We start from the raw sequence: 26747 nt of genomic DNA on the forward strand, positions 1-26747 counted from the left end.
ATCTCTATTGCAAATTGTCATGCCCTACACAAGCTAGGTTTGTTGTGAAATTAGCTTCGCTTACCCCCTAAAACTATATACAAAACCTAATTAAACTAATTAAATGCATGCCTTTGTAGAAATTCCATTCGTATTTTGTGCAAATCTTAGCAAATAACTTTGAGGTGAAAAAAAACATAAAAATGCAAAGTGAGTATACAGGAAAGATATTAATGAATTTGATCTTCATTAAAAGATTAAACTAATCTAATAACTTATAATTTATTTTACAACTTTAAGATCTCATTTATTTATTTATAATATATATGTATAGTCAACTATTTTTTTCAATTATTTGTTATTATTGAGTTACAATTATTATCATAAGCTTTTATCACAACAATAACAACAACCAAATTTTTATCCCATTAAGTGGGGTTGGTTATATGAATCTTCCTATGCCATTGAGCTTGATCCCCTATTATATCTCTATTTATATTTAAGAGAATTTTATCCTAATTTATCATTGCTAACTAAATTTTTTTGATCTCCCTCTTCTTCTATTTATGTGCATATTTGTCATAGGCTTACATAGCCTAATTATGACATTTATTGGACACCTAAGTACATGTTTGCATTATTTTAAATGTGTTTCTTAATATGTGCTACTTTGTTTTCTCTCAATATGTGCTACTTTGTTTTCTCTCTAATATTCTCATTTTTTATTGGTTCATCCTTGTATGTTCATACATTCACCTAACATTCTCTTCTTTGCGACTATCATCTTTTGCTATATGGTCGCTTCATAGTTCAATATTTAGTTTCATATAATATAGTAGGTCTAACTATCATTTTATAAAACTCCCTTTAAACTTTAGAGGTACTTTATAATCACAAAGAACACCCGTCATCCTCCATTTTAACCATCCTACTTGTATTCTCTGTAAAACAACTTTGTCAACCACTTCATCCTTTTGCAAAAATGATCCTAGATAGTTAAAACTCTTATTTAAATGTAACTCATCATCTTCTAGTATAACAATTGCATTTATTTGTACATTACCAAACTTAAATTTCATACATTATATTTTTACTCTACTTAATTTAAAACCTTTTACTTTGAGTGTTTCTAGCTTAAATTCCAACTTAGTATTTACTCCTTCACTTGTTTCATTGATCAAAATAATATCATTTGCAAATAACATGCATCATGGTAACTTATTTGGGATGTATCCAATAAGGTCATTATGACTAATATAAAAAGGTATGAACTTAGAGGATGTACTTATTATATTTTCATATATATCCTTAATTGTTTTAATATACACTACAATAACATCTTTCTTTTCTAGAATTTTCTATATAATTTTCCTCGGGACTTTTTAAACTTAATGAATACCATATGTAAGTCTTGCTTCTTTTCTTGATACACTTTTCAATTAGTTTTTTTTAGAGGATGTATAGCTTCTATCGCTGACCTTTTATGCATGAATCTAAATTAATTTTTTGTCGCCTTAGTCTCCTTAATTTGATCGGTAGTACCATTTTTTAAAGTTTCATAATATGACTCATTAACTTAATGTCTCTTTAATTTACACAATTTTGTGCATTTCCATTATTTTTATATGAGAATTAGTATATTTACCTTCCATCGATCATGCATTTTCTTTATTTTCAATATTAGGTTTAATGAGTTTGTAAGCTATATACTCTATTTTCCCAGGCATTTTCATAACTCATTTGAATGTTATTCAGTCCAACCCTTTTTATTTTGGTTCTTATTTAACACCTTATCTATTTGTAAAGTTTAAATTCTTAGATAAAAATTTAAATTTCTTAGTGTTCTGAATGATGCTTAAGGCGGCCGCCTAAGTAGCCCCTAGGCGGCGCCTAGGTGGGAGGCAGACATCACCTGCTCTGGTTTTGGCAAAGGTGGCCTTTTATGGTGGTCAAAGCAACAGTAGATTAAAAAAAACCCTTCGGTGCTTTGATTTAAAAAAAACTCACCTCCTTTCTCCTTGAACTGTCGTAGCTGCTGTCGCTATCACTGCTGTCGCTCGTTGTTGCTGACATCATCGCTCGTTGCTTGCTGTCATTAGGTTAGGCTTTTATATATATTGAAATCTTGTCTCATTTCGTCTGGATTGGTGGCATACGCAGGTGTCAGCGTGCAACAACACCTTGCCTGAGCTCGACGACAAGTTTCGACCCGTCACGCCGGCCCAAACACGTCACTTGAGCCGGCAATGGGCTCGGACGCATCGCTCGAACCCGGCGACAGGCTCGGACGCGTCACCCGAGCTCGGTGACTCGTCCGGACCTGTTGCCCTGCCAGGCGAGGCGTCCGTTGCGATGCCCAGGTCTGGCAAGGCGTCCATCACACGAGGCCTCCTATGCATGAAGTTGAAAATTTGAAACTTAGGTTTTTTTCTTTCAACTTAGGGTTTAATCAAATAGTTTAGATTAATAATTTTAATCAATTCCTAGCTGTGATTGGGTTAAGCCTATTTAAATTATCCTATTAATATAATATATATATTTAAAAGATTATTTTTATAAAATTTTTTAGATTAGCTTTTTTATATTTAGTTAATATATTTTATATTTAGTTATTAATATGGTTACTAATTTTTATTAATATTATGTATGAAAATAGTATAAGAAATTCAACCGTAGTGGTTGAGGCAGTAGTCGGTTACTAACTGCCCTGCCACCTATGTACTCTAACCTATTTAAGTTTCGTAAGTTAAATTGGTATCTAAATCTTTATTAAAAAAATGGATGCTCATTTATTTTCTCATTCTTCACTAGTAGTTTATTGATTCATCATTAATGCATTTTATTTGAATAAAATTCATTATTTTTTTTCTTTCACTTAACTATTTTTAGATGTACTTTTCCTCTTCTGTTTCTTAGCTATTGCATACTTTTTTAAGTTTTCTTTGTTCTTAAGTGTACGGTAACTTATAGGCAGTTTTGTAATCCACCACTTTCTCCTATAATTCCTCATTCTACCATCAAAATTTTTTATTTTGTGGTATTTATCTTTTTAACTTATTGAGTACACTCTTGCCTATCGTTTTCAAATTTGATACCATCTTATCCCATGTTATCGCTCAATCACTATGTATTTCTCCTAATATTTGTACTCCGATCATCTCCTTAAAAATATTTGGCTTCCTATATTTTAACTTCCACCACTTGAGCGTAGGAGACATGTATATTTTTTTTCTATTGGAAGTATTCTTGGGGCGCTTATCTATTGGGTGGTTAAATTTTTTCTAGGCATGCTCTTACAATCTCTATAAATTTTTATTATAAAAAAGTCAATTTAGAACTTGTTGTTCTCACTTTAAACAGTAACTTGATGTTCTTTCTTCTTGGAAAATGTATTAACTATTATAAGTTTATATGCTATTGTGAAATCCAATATAACTTTTTCTTAATTTATTGGTCTAAAACATGACCTCGATGCACCCTTTCATATTCGATTTTTCACTTTTACGTGCCTATTTAAATCTCCTCCTATTAAAATCATCTTCTTGTTGGAAATGTTTTGTATGACTTTATCTTCATCTTCCCAAAACCTACAAAGAATAAAACATCTTCACCTAATTCTACTTAAGGTGCATATATGCTAATTATATTAATAGTTTTTTTGCTACAGCTAGTTTTAGAGTTATAATCCTATATCTCTTTCTAACTTCTACTTCATCCCTTAAAGAATTGTCTATAATAATATATACTCTATTTTCTTGTTTTATTCTTTGTAGTGTACCATAATTTAAAATTCGAATTTTCTATTACTTTGCTATCTCCCTACCCATATAACCCTTTATAAATACAAAAAATTAATTCTTTTTCTAATTATCGTATCTACTACTTCATTGCTTTGATACTAAGTGTTCTTATGTTCCATGTTGTAAATAGATAATCAATATTCTTATAGGGTTTGAGAACTTATGCATATTTAATACTAACTTAAGTTTTTATGAAAATGTAGCGATCCTAACGCATTCCTTTTGGGAACAACATAGTATTTACATAATAGTCTGATAGATCCATACATAACATTTGCCTTATTTGAAGTTGACTTACAACCTAACACAATTCTCCTTTATTCGGTCTTGTGATCGGGCTGTGACTGATTAATCTTTTATCACAAATTAAGATAATATTTAATTATCATTTTCTCTTAAGTCTTTATTGATAAATCTATCACCAATAATAAAATTTTAATAAATTTATCATGAATAAATCATTAAAAAAGTGAATCATTGGAGCTAGAGTTTTTAGAATGTGATAACATGTATGCGCCAAGGCCCTCACCGATATACAATAATATAATTACCCATGTGCAAATAAATCGCGATTGTGAGGGAACATTCATTACCACAACCTTATATGGGCAGTTATAACTCTAGATTATATAAAAGTTTAGGCTTAATGTTTTCACTTTTTAGTATTTTTTTAATTTAAAATTATTATTATTTCACTCTAAATCTTTACACTAAACCACAATTATTCTCTTCTAAATTTACATCTTATTAGCTAGTATGAACAAGTAAATTGAATTAGTTTTTTTAATATAAGTTATGGTAATTTAATTGTATATTAGCATCTAGTCTACATATATGAGGTATTCATTATAAATGTATAAATATCAACATCTAAGGCAACATATAACATGGAAAGTAAAATCTGTTGAAGATCATTTTAATTCTTAAAAATAAAGCTTCTCATGTTAAACCTTATATAGCCACCCATATATGTTAAATACTAAAAGAAAATCAATTATTTATCCCCTCAATAGTTTAATTTATTTCAAACTTATTTCACTATTTTAAATTTCATTTTATTTTTTTAAAATACATTATCTATGCACAAGGAAACATAGAAGGAAATCAATAGATAGCTTTACCCTAGAATGAAGAAATCCTCATGTATCCGTTGACTATAGAACCTCAAAAGTAAATTACATGTGGTGGTGATTTCTTCACTTGAGATGTGTAAATTTATTCTTTGACTTCACAAGATTCTTATACATGAATAACGGATAAAATGGATTACCTATTTTGCTATAAACCTTTTTGAAAAATGAGATTAAAATAATATTTTAAATGATGAAATAGTTTTAAAATAAATTAAATCATCGAGTGGTTAAATAATTGATTTTCTTTTCATCTTATATGTGGACAATAGGGATTAACATTGGGACAGATTATTTTTTAAAAATTAAAATGATACTTTGAATATACTTTACTTATTTCATTATACTAATTTACCTCCAATGTTCTTTTTTAGCTTAGATTCTGATACTTGTATTTTATAATGCATATGTCTTATATCTAAGCTAGATGCTAATACACAATTAAATTAGCATAACTTATATTAAAAAGTTGATTAAAGTTAGTTGTTCTGATTAATCGATAAATATACATCTAGAGTAGAGGAATTGTGGTGCAAAGATTTAAAGTGAAATAATAATGATTTTAAGTGAAGTGAAAGAAGTATCATAAAATAAAAATTTGAATCTAACCTTATACTAGAGTACTTGACTTAGTAGCAAGTGGTTGCTTGCAGATAGGATTTGTTTATACGAGGACACTATAGTGTTGTATATTATTAGTGAGGGCTTTGATCCATACGTCAAATAACATAATTATACTCCAAGCTTCTTAGCTCCAGTGATTCATTGCATAGTGATTTATTAGAGATATATTATTAATGACAAATTTATTAGAGGAGATTTAAAAGATAATAACAATAACCAAGCTTTTATCCCACCAAATGAGATTTACTATATGGATCTTTTTACACCATTAGACTTGATCTCCTATTATATCATCATTTATATTTAAATAAATTTTATCCTCTTTGATTATTGTTAAGTAATGCTTCTTTAGTCTCTTTCTTAATTCATCTACGTATTTGTTACGGTCTCACATTACTTAACTGGGATATTTGTTAGTTGCTAAATACATGTTCATATCATTTTAAAAGCTCTCTTGGCGTTTTCCCATAGACCCATCTTAACATTCTTATTTATGTGATTCTCACATTCTGCTTGTTTGCTCGATTCATAGCTTAACATTTAGTTCCATATAATATATATAACATGTTTAACTATCGTTTTGTAATTTTTTTAAAGCTTTAAAAACACTCTACAATCATAAAAAAAACATCCAATACCCTCCTCCATTTCAATTATCTTAACTTCATCCTTTTACAAAAACGACCCTAGATACTTAAAGCTCTTAGTAACGATAACTTTTCATCTCCTATCTTAACAATTGCCTTACTATGCCTACGACAATCAAATTTAAATTTCAAATATTCTGATTTTACTCTATTAAGTCTAAAATCTTTTACTTTTACTTTAATAGCTTAGCATTTCTTTATCTGTCTCATATGCAAACAAGATGCATCATGGTCCAACGAGTTCATCCATGACTAGTGTAAAAATATGAACTTAGAGCCGATCAATAATGTAATTCTATTTTTATAGGAAACACATTGATTAATTCGCCTGAAGTCTTTCACTCTCGTTATTACATCCTTATACATATCCTTAAATATTTCAATTTATGCTATGCTAATACCTTTCATTTTTAGAATTTTTCACATAATTTTTCTCGGGATTTTATCATAGCTCATAACTATTTTGACATTAATAAATATCATGTGTAAGTTATATGTCTTTTTTTTTTAATATATTTTTCAATCAGTTGTTTGAGAAGATGAACTTTTAGACATGAATCCAAATTGATTTTTTTTGTTATATTGATCTCTTTCCTTAATCTTTTTTCTATCACTCTTTTTCATAATTTCATAGTATGACTCATTAACTTAATGACTATAATTCACATAATTTTGTACTTTTGAATTGTTTGAAAAGAAAATGATTATAAAAATATTTTAATTTGTGATAAAAGATGATAATAATAATTGACTTTAAATGTTGATATATAGTTGAAAAGAAAATTAATAGTAAATTGTGATTATCTTTTAATCATTAATTTTATGCACATTTTTTCTATATATCCATGTTCTAAGCTTTTGATCTCAAGTTATTGTAGTTCATGCATAGAAAGCGAAGCTAGGCTTAACAACTAACCTAGCTCATGCAGGGTGACACAAATTTTTCATTTTTATTCGAAGAAAATTCATGAGGATCCTTATTATTTTTATGTATTTCTTTATTTTTTCTGCGAACTCCTGTTGATAGCCACATTATGGATATCAATTTTGTGCAAGGACTGAATACACTTTACCATGTTACAATGATTCACCTTCTGTTATTCAATAAGCTTTGAAATTTATCTGTTGCATTCTTTTTAGTTAATTGTTAAGATGCTCCTTGTGTGGTAATAAACTTATTGTATGTCTGGGGTGCTAAAATGAGGCATTGGGTGAAATGCTTGCACTGGATCAATTTGATTCATCTTAACAGGTGGAATCATTTCGGTGGATGGTGGTTCTATTTTATTCACTCCAAGATTTAACATATGGAATGCACATCCTATTTTCAGCAAATAGTTTTATATTTTTTTACCCCTGAACAAAGGGTCAACAAACAGGACTTGGGAAATTAGACATTAGTTACGCTTTGATTTTATTCTATAAAATTCATTTTAATTTTGTGAAATCAAACCTCAGAATAGAATCAGCCATTTCTCGGGATACTTTTTTGCTTCCCTTCTTAAGTACAGATTTTATTCTTAGTGGATGGTAAGGCAAATTCGCACAAGGAGATGTATTATAAGATATATGATGGGTTTAGAGCAAATTCTCACATTGAGGTGTATTATATGATATGAGATATATGATGGCGTAAAAATCCCTTGGTTTAAGCTTTTGATTAAATTATCTTTTTAATATGATTATATTGGCAGTTCATTGAGAAGACTGTTTAACCTTGAAGGTCTGTTGAGTTCGTTGCTTATGACTACTTAGGTGCATAAGGGGTTTGTTTTTATCTCATTTTGGGGAGATGTATTAACTTGGCTAATTGAGTTTGATGCATCAGACAGCTCTACCAAATAAGTAATCAATGTATCTCTGTTGTTTTTGGTAGAGTTCGTAGGTTACATGTATGTGCAGGCTGTAGCAGGCTGGATTGTGGGTTTTCTTAGTTGAATTTTTTACCAGTGTTCTCTCTTTTGGTGCATTACCTGCATATAATGAACTCACAATGATCATGTCACATTGGTAATGATGCTATTGTGAATAATGATTTTTTTTTCTTATAAATTAATTATTTGGTGTCATTTGCCGATTTCTGGATGGTTCATTTTGTGATGATTATTTGCACAGGACAGAGGAGGAGCATGTTTATTCAAACACAGTCAACACCAAATCCATTATCCCTCATGTTTTATCCAGGAAAACCGGTAATGGAAATTGGAAGTTCTGATTTTCCAACCATTCGTGCAGCTATGATTTCACCACTTGCTAAATCATTATTTGGCATCGATGGTTAGTCCTATTTTTTTTCCTTATTTATTCATTTCCTTCCTTTGCTTAAACATTTGTGTATTGGTCGGCTTAACTAGTTGCTGAGGCAATTTGACTTGGTTCCAATTTATGATTAGATGGTTTGGACATGTTCTAATTTTATAATTTGAAGGATTGAATTTATTAAAAGTTGGATCATGATGATAGTGAAGTGATGTGAGCGCGAGAGGGCGAATAACTTGTTTGCAAATTAAATTACTCTTTTATTAGCAAAGTGATAACCGCGTTGTCGTACCACGATTTCAAACTCAATTGAATTACCGAACTCTCTCTATGCTAATGTAACATTGAGATAACTCAAGTCGACTCCTAATGCATGTAACGTCAGGATGAGAATTCTCAGGATCGTCTTATTGCTTTGAGTTTTTGATATTGTAATTGGGGGTTTGGATTTAGGTTGCTAAGACTAATGAATGAAAGACATTCTAATATAATCTAAACTACGATTGCAAGAGAATTAAAGGAACCACAAGCATTTCTTGCATCCAAATTGATGACAAGAACTTAAAGCATTAAACAAAACAAGCATGCAAGTAATTAAACAAATTGAAATGCATTAACTAAAGTAAACAAAGTGTAAGGGGCATTTGAAGAAACACTTGACATGCATAAAAACTAGGCAAGCTAAGACTAAGGTAAGATGGAGATCTCTCTCTTCGATGGTGAATGCGGATTCTGGCGATGAAGGAGAAAACGCCTCTCCTCCAGACCAAGGCTTGTCGATGTGAATGAATCCTTTTTCTCTAATCTGATGAAGAGATGATGTTGACGGAGTGGTGGCAATGAACGGACACACTTTGTAATCCCTAAGGGTGCGTTTGGTTGGGGGTTATCTTTGATAACCTTGGTTATTCGTCTAAGGTTATCAATGAAAATCCTGTTTGATTTAGGTAATCGATGATTCCCGAGTAATGTTCGATGCCCGACACATCAGCAAAAGGGACATGCAACCCGGAATCGAAAAACCTCGGAAAACTGAGATTTTTTTAGATTCCGGGGTTAACAAATTTTTTTTTACCAAAAATACTCTCCGACAAGAGGAAAATGTAAAAAAAAGAAAAACGTAAGGAAATATAAATTTTTTTTAAAAAACTTAAAAAAACAAAGAAAAAAGACGAAAAAAATAAAACAATAAACAATTTAAAAATAAAATAAATAAATAAATAAATAATAAAAAATAAAAACTTAAAAAAATAAAAACGTAAAAAAAATAACGTAAAAAAATTTAAAATGTAAAAATTAAAAAACATAAAAAAGGAAAAAGTAAAAAAACGTAAAAAAAATAAAAAAAAAATAAAGGAAAAAAAAGTAAAAAAGTAAAAAAGAAAAAAGAAAAACATAAAAAAATTAAAAAAACATAAAAAAGGAAAAAAAATTAAAAATAAAAAGAAACGTAAAAAATTTAAAAAATGTGAACAAGAAAACATAAAAAAAAGAAAAAATGTAAAGTTTTAATAATAATAATAATAATAATAATATTATTATTATTATTATTATTATTATGTATGATTGTTTTTGTAACTGAGGGTAATATAGTAAAATATTAAACTAGGTAATTTATTAAAACTTTCAAACAAACAAGTTTTTGTTGCATTATCTAGGTTAAACCAAATAATATTTCGTTATGTTTTTTCCCCATAATCTTAGTTATGTGATTATCAAGTAATCACATATTCAAGGTTATACATGATAACTTGAACCAAACACACCCTAAGCGTGATGAACAATCCTAGCTCTCTCTAATCTGTTTGAGATTGGGGGAATGTCGTCAGAGATGGAATGGATCCTCTTCCTCTCTAATCCGAGAAGGAGAGGTGGAGATGAACTCCCTTCCTGCTAATCTGGAGGAAGGGAGGTGACTAGGGTTGATGGAGGTTGAAGGAGGGTTGCTAGAGAGAGATTCCCCTAACCCTAGGTTTGAGTTTGGTTTAAATACTCCCTTCAATTGACTTGTAACATGGTCGTGTCAGCCGTTGTGAATAGCTTCCGAGTGTTCTTCCATCCGACATGGCCGTGCCCATAGGCATGGCCAAACCCTGCTGGAGGCTGTGGGGGTAGTGGCACAACTGGGCTGTGTTGACCTGAATTGCCTCTGAATCGTGCTTCAGGATGGGACATGACCAAGCCGTGTTGGTTTTTGTAGTGAGCTTCGACTTCTCTTTTGACTCTGATTTTACTCTCTTTTGATTCCCTTAAAAGATAAAGTTCAAGTATTAGTAAATAATGCTCTAAATGTAGAAGAATTGCAATGAAGCTCTAAATAAACCTTTGCTCATAAAATATGATATGAATTAACAATTAAGCATATGAGAGAATTAAAACGTTGAGTATAAGAGTGAAATAATATGCCAAAAATGATTGTTATCACAGTCAGAAAACACAATTAGTAGTGGAAAAATGTAAATGAAACAATCACATACCACACATAATGATACTAATGATTTAACGTGGTTCGGTAGCACCTAGACTCCTAGTCCACAACCCATGTTTTGTCACTGGCTCACTCCTAGAATGCTTTTCAATAAAATGCTATAGGTGCAAAAACTTACAAGATCATTAATGGACAACTTTGGAGGCTTACAACTGAATTCTAGGTTTTGCGATGAGGCTAAACAAATTAGCAATTAAAATAACAAATTAATTAATTTGTGTTGTCTTGGGGCCTCTAAATCCTTTTATAAAGCCTCCTCTACACGGTAAAATTTTGACAGTCTTATTGATGTGGCACCCATTAGTCAACTAATCAGTCAATTGATACAATTGATGCTCATGGTTCGTGATCAATTATTGTGACGATTGCTTCATCTAAGGTTGTTGACTGAAAACCAATCATTAGTAAATTAATTTTGACTAAATATTGCAGCTTGCAATTGAACGATTAGTAGATTCCAATTAAAACATGATATAAAATATTTTTTAGTAGATTGATTGCACTAGTTGATTATACAATTGGTTGACTACACAATCAGAAACAAAACTCACATTAAGTTTGTTAGTTGACTGATTTGACTGCACTAATTGATTGCCCTAGTCGACTGCTAATTTGACTTCAATCCATCTAATTTCTAAGTACATCCAAGTTGAAATCTATCCACATCTGAGTATATTTTCACTCAACTCTTATCTCACAACAACTATCATTCATCACGAGATCTTTTGCCTTCAAGCTAGGGATGGATGCTCTGAGTTCTCTCTTTCCCTTCCCATGTTATTCTTCTCGCTCTGTTTACGTAGTGTCTCCAACAATCTTTGCTAAATTTCTCGTCCCTCAGAGGCACCGAACTCTTGGCTCCCTCCCTGTGCCATCATCTTTATTCCTCGTGTACTTTGCTTCTTAGGCATAATTGCTTCTAATGCATCGTGTCCTATGGACACTTGGGTGCCCCATATCATCCTTTGACCTTTTATGGACTTTGAGCCATTGGGTACTTCACGTGTGTAACCCTAAGTCCCTACATCAAATATAACTTAAACTCTTTACTCAAATATCAAAATCTATATTTACACAGAACCATTTAAGCACCGAAAGTTCTGATAGTCTCCCCTTCTTGATATTTGACAATTTGTTTAATGTAAGAAAAAAAATATTTTTCTTAGAATTTATTGCATATTTTTTTAACATTGGGACATATGACTACTTTACTAGAAATCCATCATGATCAACTATTTCAAATATTAGTCAAGTGTTACGTAAAAGCATTCAATTTAGGTTAAATTCAGTGTATTTTAGAAACCCCATTTTTTATGTTGGCAAAGAGGGAGTAGTTAAGTTAGAAGACTAAAATTCCACAAAATATATAGTGATGTAGGTTAAAAGAAATTAGTTTAAGGGAGAGTTGATCTCTATAAAGAGCTTTCGATAGCCTAGGACATTTTTGTATTTTTTAATTTGTCTATAAAATCAAATTAGCAACATAGATTAGAAAGAAGAAAAATGATAAACCTTCGTGCAAGGCTCAAGGAACTAGTCATAGGTTTAGATAACTTGGGTAAGACAATGTCTAATTCAGACATTAAAGAGTGCAATAAATGTCTTTCCTAGAACACTTAGCTTTATGGTCAATGCATTTTACATATCAAAAGATCTCGAGGCAAGCTAATTGATTTGGAGATTTCTTCTCAATCATGGAATTACACAAGTCTAGATTTGTAGACATAGAAGAAACTAAATCTTTTGGAGCAATAGAGAAGAAATCCTAATCAAATTCTGTCTCCATTGAGACTAAAAAGGAAAAAGATAAGGTTAAAGCAAAATCCAAGGTGAGGGACCTAAAAGTTATATGGGACGACACATCACCCTTCTCAAATTAGGAGATGGATCACATGATGGTATTGCCTCTACATCAAAAGCCATCCAAGATCAAGTAAAGGGGGAGTTGCACCTTATAACTCAAACGAGACAGTGAGGTAAGAAATTTTCCTTTTTAAAAATTGTATGATGCAATTAAATTGTTGTCATTGTTGTCAAAATTTTTAAATAAAGTTGTAGGTAAATATCTAGACATGAAGAACTTAGTAGACTCACTTGATTCCAAATTAGAAAATTCATGTTAAAATTTAAGAAATTAGAGGTTGACAATTAGGATTAAGGAACATGTAGAAACCATTAATGTATCCTTAGGAAAATTCTCCATTGGCTAAAAATAGGATGTATAAAGGAAGCTTTAGCGTATAAAGACTTAACTTAAATTTTAGATTACAAGCTCGTAGGGGAGAAATGATAATTATAAATCTTTGGAAAAGCTTAATATCTAAAAATACCTAGTAAATGCAGTTGACACTAAATTATTGTGTGCCAAAATAGCTCTTAACATTTTGAAAACCCTAGGCCAGCCAACCATAGTTTAAATGAATTTAAAATATGTTTATGGTTGACTTGACATATAAATTGCATTATGATATAATCAAATTTTGAAAAATTAATTTAATAGTGAAAAATATTTTTCTAAAATATACGGTGAAACAAATTATATGTTTTTCTAGATTTTCTAGAATTTATTGTATTTTTTTAAACTTTGGCACGTTAAGAATAGTCACCGATTTAGATATTGAGTGCAATTGGTAGGAAGAAGTATCAAATTATAGGTTCAACTAAGGTTTAAAATTTCAAGTCGTGTCGAAGTTTCGGTGTATGACTATGTCAGTATGATTTTGGTATTATATCATAATGTGCTAATACAATTTTGGTACTTTTTAAAAATATAAATATATTAATTAAAAAATATTTTTATAAATATTTGATTATTATAAATATTTACTGTTGAGTTATATTTGATATATTAAAAATTGAGTTAAAATTTTCTCATAAAATATTTGATGTTTATTGAGTAAAAATTAATTTAGAATTAGTTAAAGTCCACCAAGTAGATATGATAGTATCACGAAGACTTATAAATTGAATTGAATTTGGATTTATTTTGACTAATTTAAAATCAAACTACATTTTTATATATAATAATTTAATTCATTGTAAAATCGCCAATGTTGATCCCAAGTCCATATGAAAAAGGTTAGGGGTTGTGTTATATTTCTAGCAAATGTCTATCAAACCAATAATTTAATTCACAGTAATATATTTTATAAGGTTAGGAGTTATATTATATATATTTTTTATTTTTTTAAGAATTTATTTTCCCCCTCTTAAAAAGTTTATTTTCTTCTATTTACCATGTGAATAGATACAACAACAATAACAAACTTTATCTTATTAGGTGAGGTTATATGAATCGGAGCATTTATTGATCATTTAAGTACATGCTTGTACCATCTTAAATGCGTCTTAATTTTCCCTCAATAGTTGTATACCTGATTTTTTTTTCTAATATTTTCATTTCTTGTATGTTCGCACAACAACCTTAACATTCTGATCTCTGTGACTCATCTTTTGCTCTCAAGTTATGGCGCAACGTTTAGCTCCATATAACATAACAGATCTGACCATCATTTTGTAAAACTTTTCTTTAAGTCTTAGAGGTACTTTACGATCATAAAGAACACCTAACGCTCTTCCAGTTCAATCATCCCATTTGTATTCTGTGTCACGTCTCGAGGGTAAGGTTGTCCAACAAAAATCGGACAGCACCTCGCTTGTAGCAGTGACAAATGAAATATATATACAATGACACAAGGCTACTCACAAGCTATCAACAACCCACACGGTTGGATGTAAACACAACCACGCAGTTTATAAGTAGGCCACACGGCTGGAAGTAAAATACAACGAAAGTCACAAAATAACGAACGTAAAACCACACAACAACTAATTGCGAGCCAGCTCGGCTTGACACCATGACACTAAAACAAATACAAGATGCCACAAGGCTAAACTTCAAGTTCACGTCGAGTTATTACAATACCAAGTTCACAAATTCAAAACACGAATAAAATAGGAATTAAAACCAGAAATCCATCCTCGGATGTGATGTGAGAACGGCAGTCAGGATCCTCTATTTCCTGGCGAAAGAAAAACTAGTCCAAGGGGTGGTGAGTGCTCAGCGGGTAATAGACAGATAGTGCATAAACATAATATGTAACTTGAGATCCAAAGGTTTACAGTCTCATAGGGAAAAGTATCATGAACTACAAAGATATCATAATAGATGTCCATACCTGAACCCATGTACTAAGCTAGTAATAGAAAGTCAAGAATAGTGAGGTATATATATATACTACCAATAAATAAGTCAATGTCTAACACATGCAACATGTGTATAACTCAACATATGTAAGCATATCATAGTCATACATATACAATAAAAACAACAACATAAGTAAGCATAGTAACATAAGCGTATGCACGGTATGGTTGCTCCACCCACCCCTCTGCACCATGACTCCTGTATGATCAAGAGGTTAGGACAATGACAACTGTACACCACTTTAACTGCCACTATTCTTGAGTGATTGAGTGAACAATTTGTGTAGTAGCTAACTAGATATATAGCAATGAGGTCTTTGCTGCTCACAACTCTAGCTACTACTACCCATAAGCGGCTGAGTGGGGGCATAATATGACAAACGACACGTACTCCAGCTACCACTATCCATGAGTGATCGAGTGTGCGATTCTTGTCAATTACTCTCTCGATCACAAGGAAGAATTTGTCATTAACAAGGATGCAATGATATGATGAGCAAGATGCAACAATCATTACATATATAAATAGCAGTAAGTTATTCTACAATAAAATCAACATGCTCAAATAGGTACATGAATAAACAACAATCAATGTAAATAAACATGGTATTTGGTATATGCTAAATATCATGGATGATAACGAGAGAAATATGGATCTAATCATCTTAAAGATCAAGCAGGTAAGTATCAAACTCAAGAAAAATATGAGTGGAGTCAAGGTAAATACAGCAATTATCCGAATAAAGCTCATGCACTAAGGTCAAAGTACTAGAGAAACAAGGTAAGAAGTACCTACCTTTATCTGTCGATCGTATTATACAATTCCCACGTCGTAACGCTCACCTCGAATCAAAGTCCTGCATCACATATTTAATTTAGTTAATTGTATATGTAACATTTACAGCTAAATCCAATTCCCAAACTAATTGGGAAAAATCCTAATCGAACGATCATTAATTAATCCTAATTTAATGATCAACTTCACTTAATCTAATCTTATCAAATTAGGGTTAACCTTATCATCAACCCTAATTAATCCATCTTTTTGACTATATTAGGTTTAATCCAATAATTAATCTTCATCGGACCATAACCTAATTAAATTAGAGTTTATAACCATGGATTACCCTTATCGCTGGTGGCTCATAGCCGGAAGGGTTCACACGATTGCCGAAACTATGGATCGCTAGCAGACTAGCCAAGCATCAAATCTCTAACATCCCAATACCAAGAATACAAAATTGATCTCTGCTAATCCAATTCTAAACATGTCTTCGCCTCAATCTAATACCAATAGAATCCTCTCCATTATCAGGTCTTTCGGCCACTTAGTGATTAGTCAATGATAGAGAGGAAGAGGGCAAGGTGACGCTGATCCACGCTAGAGCAATGACTGGCCGGCCGTGGTGGCACTAGTGGTGCGCTACGGGGAGATCGGTGACTCAACCTTCAGCGGCGACTATGGTTGCATCAAAGGCAGGGGCGTGCTGGATCAGTTGCACGTCTTCGGACGAAGAAATCCGGTGGTTGACGTAGAAGAGGGAAGCCGAGGCAAGTAAATTCAACTGCCGGGGAGTGAAGAGGGAGAGACAGTCGGTGATCTAGGGTACGGAAGAGGCAACACAGTGTGGTGGCTCTCGTTTGTGGCTGAAGAAGAGTTGGTCACTACCACTCCTACACCTCTGGCAGTTTGATTCGAGAGGAAGGGACTGGAGAGGCAGCAGATGGCGTCGGCGTTGGGCAGTAATGGGTGTCAAGCTGACGAGAGGAGGATTTGTGCAGAAAACAAGAGAAACCGCTTGTCTTCAAGGTTTTTCAATAAAAGAAAATTTTATTCAATAATAGAGGATAATCTCTTAAACAACTAAACACACGTTTTATAGACTCAAAATTCTAAGATGCAAAAAATGAAAAAAAATCTTAACAGAAAAGATAAAAAACTCACGATCCTAAAATTCCGAAAAGGACTTAATATCTAAAAATACAAAAGATATAGAAATTATCAAAAATACCACAAATCCAAAAATTACAAAAAAAATAATTTACTAAAAATAATAAAAAGATCTAATGAATTCTCCTACATTAGTCGCCTTTGGTTGAAAAGAACTCGTCCTTGAGTTCTGAGTAAGTATCAGGTGCTAGTATAGGAGGGAGATCTTCTAACACCAAATTGGCAAAATTGAAGGGAATGCTATTAGGTGATGCTGCTAACTGATTCTGCTGCAATTCTGGTTGGCTTTGCTAGTCGCTAAGCTTCTCAAGCTTTTCATTTTGCATGCTATGCAGATCTGGAAGGGCCTTTTGCCTTGATGACTAAATGGGTGTATCTCTCAAGAGAATTTTTAGCCATTTCTCTTCTCCTTTCAGATTCATCATATGCTTCTTCTTGCTTTGCAGCATCATAGCGATTACATGCATAGAAGCCACCAGTCCTTTCTCCATGTTCTGACCATGAGCCAAGGCATAGCCAACAAAACTTAAATTTACAAGGAGGTGTGCAGGTTATATGCATACATCCTTGATTTTTCTCAATTGGATGCTTGCACTTTGGGCAGGGTTTTGAATTTACCAATATCCAGTTCATATTCTCAGATTCAACACAGTTTTTCAATATCCATGTTGCCACTGTATCACAATCAACTGGTCGATGAGCTTCCTCAGTGCAATTCCAACAGAAGCCATTTGAGCAATTGCAGCAAACATCAATTGCTTCCACTGCCAATTATATACTCAACTGCAAATTCACAACCAGGAGCAGGACACCATTTTGTCTTTCTGTTGTCTTCAATGTACGATCTTAGAAGATACCGAGAGTACTTTTTATCTTCATGGGTTGCCAAGAGATCAATCATGACTTGGCCAACAGCAGCACCACAGCAGGACACCTTAACATTAAGCATCCCGGGCCATCACTTATTGATGTGCTAATGTAACCTCTCCAACAAGTGATGCAAAAAAGATGACCACAAGCCACAAAAGTCATCCTGTCATGAGGCTAGTTTTCCAAACAAATTCCACATGTAAGTTCTCTTGTATTCTGCATTTCACTTGGCTTTTCCAGCAAACCAATGACCTTTCGAACATTGTCTTCATTTGCAAACCATTCATCATGTACTCAACTAATACTCCAGTTGTAATGGTGTGGAAGAATGCATGCTTCAGATCTTGGTATCAAGAACACAGTTGATATCCTACGTATGTCTTCTTCTCGGTGCAGCCTTATGTCAGCTTCACCTAAAATAGTATAATTTTGCTGCTGGTGATGCGAGGTGCTTTCCTCGGCACCGTCTGACACATTGTCGACAAAATCGTACTCATCGCCGCCATCGCTGCTCAAGGTGCATCCATGCTATAGAAATGGTCGTTTAACGAGTCTAGGTCGTCGGTGTCATGCATGTCGTCCTCGGAATCCATCTCCTCTTTGTCTCTCTTCTTTGTCATAATTTGGATCATTAGTTGCCTCGGTCTTGTCTCCCATTTGAGATCGAGATTCTTTTTCAATTATAGTATCTTCCCAACTTGTAGCGTGTTCAAATTCCTCTAAATCATCTTCGAATCTATCCCGGTCATCTTGGGCGTCTATCGTTCTCCATGGCAAAACCTAATAATCTCTATAACAAAGTTTCTATGTAACCAAAGGGAAAAGAGTGACTTTTTTTATCTTCGTCATCTTCTCTCAATCACTATTTTGCTTTTGCCTTGCTGTCTCGTGAGCGCCGCAATTGCTTCCACCACGCCGATGCTTGACCCTTGAGTCTGATAGTAATTAGTTTCACCTTCATCCGATTTGAAACTTCTTTGTAATCAAAGATCCTCTCCATTTCGTTGATCCAATCAATGAAGCCCTCTGTTTGTAATGTACTAGAAAATTCAGGCAAATCAACTTGAAAACCGAGGTCTCCATAATGCTCCTCTCGACCACAGTGTTCCCGGTATGTAGCCTGATGGTGATATGTGTTCTCAAAGGTAGACTCAGATTCTTGATTTGAAATCTCATAATCTTTAAGATTTCACACCATCGCCGCTAGACACTGGGTTAATTTTACCACTTGCCTCTTTAAATTTTCAATCGTCATCATATCCTGAATGCTACGATCACGGTGCTCGACCTTCTCAACTTGCATGTTGTTGTGATCACGACTACGATGATCGTTCATTGGATATGACTTGCTTTGATACTAATTGACACTAGATGGAGCAATTATCCTGTGGGCTGATGAGAAGGAGAATTTGTGTAGAAAATAAGAAGAGAAACCCCTGTCCTCAAGGTTTTTCAAAAAATAAAATTTTATTCAATAATAGAAAATAATTCCTTAAAGAACAACATACGCTTATATAGACTGAAAACCCTAAGATGCAAAGCAAAAAAAATCCTAATAGAAAAGATAAAAAGGTTCACTATCCTAAAATCCCTAAAAGCACTCAAAATCTAAAAATACGAAAGATAGAAATTATCAAAAACACCTAAAATACCAAAAAAAATTCAAAAATTACAAAAAAAGGAGAATAATTTACTAAAAGTAACCTGCATCATAAGTATTTAAAACTCTCAATTATAGGAAACTCGTCATTTTTTATTTAACAATTATCTCATTACGTCTAATATTGCTAAATTTAAATTTGATATATTTTGTTTTTACTCAACTAAGTCTAAAACCTATCACTTTTAGTATTGCTCGTCAAGATTTGAGTTTAGCATTTATTCCTTCATGTGCCTTATCACTTAAAATAATATCATTTGCAAACAATATGGACCACGATGGTACCATATCTTGGATGTGTCTAGTGAATTCTTTCATGATTAGTATAAAAAGATAGTGACTTAAAGCTAATGTAACCTATCCTTATTGGAAACACTTCGGTTAATCCGCTCCGAGTCTTTATTTGTCATTATATCCTCATATATTTTCATAATTAGTTCAATATACATTATGTTAATACTTTACTTTTTAAAAATTTTCTATATAATTTTTCATGGGACTCTATTATAAACTTTTCTAGGTTGATAAATATCATGTGTGATTGTTTTTGTTCCAGATGCTTTTCAATTAGTTACTATTGACGACCTTCCAGACATTAATCCAAATTGATTTTCAGTCATCATGGTCTCCTTAGTCTTTTTTCTATTACTCTTTTTCAAAGTTTCTTAGTTTGACTCATTAATTTAATAACCCTATAGTTTATATAATTTTATACGTCTCCTTTGTTCTGATATAAGAGAACTAGAGTATTTACCTTTCATAGAGTAGATACTTTTTTTTTTCCTTTTTAATATCAAATTGAATAACTTTGTAAGCTATTCAATACCTTGTTTCCTTAAGCATTTTCATACCTCTATTGATCAATTACTTTTCCATTGTGTATCTCATTTAAAGCTTGTCTACTTTTGAAATTTGAATTTTACGATAAAATTTTAAATTTCTATATTGATTTGATTTACTTAAATTATCTAAGTTAAGTTGATCGCTTAAATTTTCATTAAAAAGTTGATGAAAAAATATTTTCTATCACTCTTTTATTTCCTCTTCATTTATTAATACCTATTCATCTTTAATACATTTTATTATGGTAAAGGGAGAGGGTTTCAGGCTCAGATAAAGGATGAGGGTTGCATTAGGTTGCCAACCAACGTTAAACTATGATAAATGTTTAATGAATGGATAGCCTACCCCATTTAGTAGGATAATGGTTGGTTGTTGTTTAATGAGTGTATATTCGACTCCACCTAGTGGGATAAGGTTTGATATCTGAGTAAGATCTTTTGTCTTCCTCTCTCTTTAGCTATTCTATAAATATCTTTTGGTTCTTCTTTAGTATCTAATTTTCAATATAAGTGTTCAAAAATTTTATTTTAACTTCTTTCTTGATCTCTTTCTTGGTTACTATATATTTTTTTAAAATTGTCTTTTTATTACAAGTATATAATACCTTATAGGTTATTTAGTTTTCTTTCACTTTCTCTTGTATTTTTTCATTTCATCATCAAAATTCTTTACTTGGTAGTGCAAGTCCTTTGACTCATCAAGTACACTTTTGATTACTATTTTTACCTTTAATACCATCTTATTCTATGTTATATTTAAGTTACCGTATATTTCTCGTAATACTTACTCTTTCCTATTCCTTAAATATGTTTTACTTTCTATCTTTTAACTTTTATCACTTAATTTTAAGAGTCGTGCATATTTTTCTTCTATTGATGCTAGATATATCTAACACTACTAATTTATGTTGGGTAGTTAAGTTTTCTCCCAGGATAACTTTGCAATTTTTACAAATCTTTTTATCCTTCTTCCTAATACTAAGAAAGTCAATTTACGATTTATTATTTGTATTTTTGTACGTGACCATATCAGTGAATAAAATTTCATTTCGTGCTGGGCGGAACGGGCGAAACTTACCGTTCCGCCCGCGCACCGAAACCGGCACCGGACGAGCGACAATTTCGTCGCGTCGTGCATCACGCGCCAGGAGGAGTCGCGCGCGCACCAGAAATCGTCGCCGGAAGCTTCGCAGCACCTGAAGCGCGTCGCGGGCGTCGGAGGAGTCGCAACGCGACTTTGGTAGCGACGCCGAAGATGTCACGGAGGCGTCTGGCGCTACCGGAAGCGTCGGTGGTGTCGCGGGGCAGGGAAGCACTGTGCAAAATTACAATTTAAATAAATTAAACAATTCCCATTTAATTGTGATATTTTAAAGGGGCTTTTTTAAATCATAATTAAATTATCCCAATAAAATATAAAAAATATATTTAAAATTTTTAAAAAATAATCAATTTTATTAAATAATATTCTGAAATTATTTTTACTATTTTAAAATTTTTAAAAATTCTAAAAAAAATTAAAATTTTTTATAAAAATTCTATTAAATCAAATTTATATTCTTATATATATATTTTAATTATTTTATATTTTTTACTGATTTAATGTTTAAATAAAATTACCGAAACCGTATCGGCACGGCACGATACGATACCGAAACCGTATCGTTCCGGTCTCGGACCGAAACCTCGGCACGGGTCGAAATTTTAAACCTTGGACCAAATGTTCTTTTGTTTTTTTTTTAAAAAATATATTAGTTAATATAAGGTCATATGCTATTGTAAAATCTAATATAATTTTGCCTTCTTTATTTTTGTTCCAAAGCCATAACTCTTATGCACCCTATTATATTTCTCATTTTTCACTCCTGCACGCTCATTTTGGAGAATGTTTTGCAATACCTTATCTAGGTCATCCCAAAATCTAAATTCGGTGTGTTCATCTAATCCTACTTGAGGTGCATATATATGCTAATTATATTAATAATTTTTTCTCCACCACTATCTTGAGGTATAATCTTATCCCCTTTTTAACTACTACTATTTTATCCTTTAGCGAACTATCAATAACAATACCTATTCTATTTTTTATTTTATTCCTTCGTGTGTACTATCATTTAAGATAGAGGGAAAAAATTAACTCATTTAAGAGGAATTTTTTTTCTTGGTTAGATAGAGGAAAGGAATTAATCATTGATAAAGAGGTAGAGGTTTGTTTCCTCTCTTTTTATCTCATGGATGGATAAAGAAGAAAAAATTAATAAGGAGAAAAAATTAATGGATGAAGGAGAAAATAATTAAAAAGGAAAAATAGGGGAAGAAATTTAAATTAACGGTTAGAAATGAAAAATAATAAATAAATAAATTTTATTTTTTAAAATAAAAATGAAAAATAAATAAATTTTTAAAAATATCCCTAGATCTCATCGGGATCAAACTTCTCACCGCGATCGGTCGGTGTACAATTAACATTTTTATTCTCCCTAGGACCTCAATGGGATTGGGCTTGTTTTCTTGGTCGGTGCAGGATTGTTGTTCCTATTATCCTCAGTACCTTTGTGGGATCGAGCTTGTCACCTTGGTCGGCATGGGATTGACGTTCTTATTATCTTAGGACCTTGAGCTTCCCACCTCGGTCGACATGTGCTGTCTGGTCTCATCGTAAAATCTTAGAATTTTGTTATAAGCTTCCAATGCTATTCATTGATGATCTTGTAAGTGGTTTCTTCACCTCCAATATCTTACCTAAGAGTAGAAAGAGACTCTGGGAGTGATCCACTGAATCGATTATAAGTTGTTGATTAGGAGCCTGAGGCTGTCGTACTACATTAAATATATTATGTTTCTTTTATATTCTTTCATTGTTAAATTGTGCTTTGTGATCTTGTTGGGATCGCAGCAAGAGAAAACATTAATTTTATTTGCAGGCATGTTATTCACTCCTCTTCCCCCTCTAGTGCTCATGTTTACTTTGTTATCACCACGATTCAACACTTATAAGGCATGCAGACCAAAGAAGACTCTAGTTGATGTACTTTCAACATTTCTAGTGTTATTTCTTCTTGAATTGCCATGGACGATTATCCACTGTTGGTTTCTTTCTTTCACACAAATTTCTAGTATTTATGAAGTTTGGTTGTACTGTAGTGCCAGCAGAAAAATCTTATCCTAGCAAGGGAAATTTTCTTGTTTAAGTCTCATTTCCTTGAATACTGGACATATACCTTTCTCATTTCAGCTTATGTTTATTATTATGCTTTTCCTTCTACGCTGTCAGATACTTGAGGGCATTGTAATATTCTAAAATTATTTTAATTGGTGGAAATTTAGGAGTTACAAGGGTCTTCTTTGCATCAGATTTTGTTACAGTAACAAAATCAGAAAAAGCTTCATGGGATTTCCTCAAGCCTGAAATTTTTGCAGCAATTATGGACTTCTATTCATCTGGGAAACCACTATTTCTAGATTCAAATGTTGTTGCTTCCATGGACACAGCCATACTGGAGGTATTCTTGTAAATTGTACTATGATTCCAGAATTTTTTTATATTTGCTACAGTTGAGGAACTCAAACATTTAAACAGATTTATTATGTAAACTTTAGTTGGTTTATTTTTTGAATTAGAACAAAGATAATTCACCTAGCTATTGAATTGATCAGAAAGGGAAATCAAATTTCTTGTGAAATAAATTGAATTGAGAAGTTTGGTACAGAAATACCTCGGATGCTGGTTTCTAGCTTATTGGTCAATCTTTGTATTAGAAATTTTCAGCATTGCTAGATATTGCAATGAAATTGAGTGTACTTCTGAAGTTATAGTGTTCTTTGGTGTCTTATAATTTTTTTCCAAAAAGGGATATATTAGTTGCTAGATGGAGATTGCTGACTAGTTAATGGTCATCTCTGACGGGGTTCCTGGAGTGTTATATCAAATGTTTCAAAAGAGATAAACAATTTTGATACAATTATAAACTTCTGAAGCTTGATTCTTGATATGAATTAAGTAAACCCGGCGATAGGCTGTGAGGAGCGCCTGGGGTGAGCGTAATCATCTTTTGTTACAATTTTTATGAATTAAGTACAATTTGATGTTTGGGTAGTTCAAATTTGCAATTAGGATCAGATATTAAAGTTTGTGATGATCCCCGTCTAAAAGTAGGACATTTGTAGGATGATTCAGAAATTGTTGCAATGATCAAAGAATTGTTGGAGACACGAATTCGTCCTGCAGTACAAGATGATGGTGGTGATATTGAGTATTGTGGATTTGATTCGTATCTCTCTGACCTACCCTCTTTGCTTCTCATCATACAGAAAACAAACTTCTGCATATTTAGCCTAATTTGAATTTTATTTATTGTTTTCTTTACAGACACACTGGAATTGTCAAGTTAAAGATGCAAGGTGCCTGCAGTGGCTGCCCAAGCTCATCTGTGACATTAAAGTCTGGCATTGAGAACATGCTCATGCATTATGTACCGGAGGTAATCCCTAGACCAATCTATTGTTTTCCAATAGCTCATCCTCAGAGAAAGTTTTCTAGGAAATAATTCAGTTTCGTTATTGTATCATCATCTATTGTCGTTGGACCATTGCTGGACCATCGCATTGTTGGACCATTGATGGGCATGAGATTCGTTGGCCAGACCACCTTCAATGTTGTCAGACTATGGCCAAACTACCACTAGTTACCATCCTTTGTGCCTTTCCAACTTGAGTAGAAAAGAGTAGAAGATGCATGATGGAATTTTAAATTTCCACTCCTTCCTGCTAATCCAAGTATATAACTTTTGATCACTTTTCTTCTTCTCGATCCTCTCCTTTCTATCCACTATCCATTTGCACTACAATTGAAATGAGCTATTCTAGTTGTTGTTGTTTCAGGTTATATGAAATGTCCTCATGTTTATTTTACTTAATAGCCAAGATATCTTCTGCTAGAGGATGTTATCCATGCCTTGAAGAGAATTAAAGACTTCACATTGTTCTTATATGTAAATAAATTTTAGCTAACACACTTACCAAATTGTCCCCATTATTAAGAGCATGAGTAATGTCTCATGCACTCCTAAGGATGGATGAAAAAGAGGATGAATTGCTTGAGAGTCAATATACTTTTCCTCGTTTACTTGATGAAAATTTGAAGGATGGATTCTAAAATCGTCTATGAATCAATGTTTCCTTTATTTTTAGTCTGTCCAAGTGGAATTAAATTTCCTTTTGTCAAACTTAGACGATCCTTTTATATGCGTCCACACAACGCCACTAACATTCAATGATAATGTTAGTTGAGGTTGTGGAGTCTCACCTGGTTGTGTGGTTGTAGCGGCCTCACGTGTCTATGAGGTCATGGTGGCCTCGTAGGTCACTGTTGCTTCGCCTGTCAACGAGGTCACTATGGACTCTGCTGTCTGAGAGGTCACGGTGGCCTTGCTTGGCTGTGAGATCTTTGTGAGTTTATGGCGGCCTCGCTTAGTTGCGAGGCCTCTCGTGCAAGCCTCGCTTAGCCTCAATGCGGCCACGCCTAGCCGTGAGGCTTGTCTCTCGCGGTGAGGTCGTGGCAGCTAGACAGAGTAGATCACAACAATTAATTGTGCCTCTTGTTTTTTCCTTCTCTTTTATATTATTTTCATCCTTTCCTCTTATTTCCTTCTCAATGGTTTTGATCTTTTGAAGATTCTTTTTCCACCATTGGTTCATTTCCTCCATCCGTTCGAGAATTGATCAATAAATTCTAGACATTTTCATTTGCTACTTTGTAAATTCCGGTGGCCAAAAATGGAGATGATCAAGCATTCGTATATCTTATATCTTTTATCTTTATTTTACTACACGAGCACGGTGGTTTTGTTTTCATTGTCAAAAATGTTTTTGTCAATTCTCTTTTTTTGTGTTTCTTTTATGAAAAACATAGGTAATATTTATGCTCCAAGCTGTAATCATGTGCCTAAATCTTAGACGGAGTATTTGTCATGTCTAAAGTCGAATTGTAACCCTATTTAGTACAATAATATAATAATTGAAGGATCGAAAGATACGATAGGGGAGGGGGTGAATATCGCACGTTAAAAATTTTTCTTTTTGTAACATAAAAACAAGAGCAGTGCAGCGAAAATAAATGACTCGTTTTGGTTACTTGGTTCGGAGCTTAGGTCGACTCCTACTCTAACACTCGCGATCTCTTGATTGCACCGTTGGGCAATCCACTATAATTCTTCTTTCTGAAACCTTCGGAAAGAAGCAATTAGTACAATGAAAGAGTATAAGGTAGTAACAACTTACTATCTTATTCGA

At 32.7% G+C, this 26747-nt stretch overlaps 1 protein-coding gene and 1 pseudogene across 1 annotated transcript in view; one reads left to right on the top strand and one right to left on the bottom strand.

Annotated features, from left to right (window-relative positions):
• LOC122029423 (nifU-like protein 4, mitochondrial) overlaps positions 1–26747 on the top strand; it is a 56531-nt gene that overhangs the window by 2253 nt on the left and 27531 nt on the right. Inside the window, exons 3-6 of the mRNA XM_042588400.1 lie at positions 8296–8457; positions 23784–23959; positions 24624–24727; positions 24826–24937. Coding sequence (XP_042444334.1) covers positions 8296–8457; positions 23784–23959; positions 24624–24727; positions 24826–24937 — 554 coding nt within the window. The remainder of the gene's footprint in view (positions 1–8295; positions 8458–23783; positions 23960–24623; positions 24728–24825; positions 24938–26747) is intronic.
• On the bottom strand, positions 17323–19082 carry LOC122029422 (annotated as a pseudogene).

Source organism: Zingiber officinale, chromosome 10B (assembly GCF_018446385.1).
Source record: "Zingiber officinale cultivar Zhangliang chromosome 10B, Zo_v1.1, whole genome shotgun sequence".
In the NCBI taxonomy this organism is placed as follows: domain Eukaryota; kingdom Viridiplantae; phylum Streptophyta; class Magnoliopsida; order Zingiberales; family Zingiberaceae; genus Zingiber; species Zingiber officinale.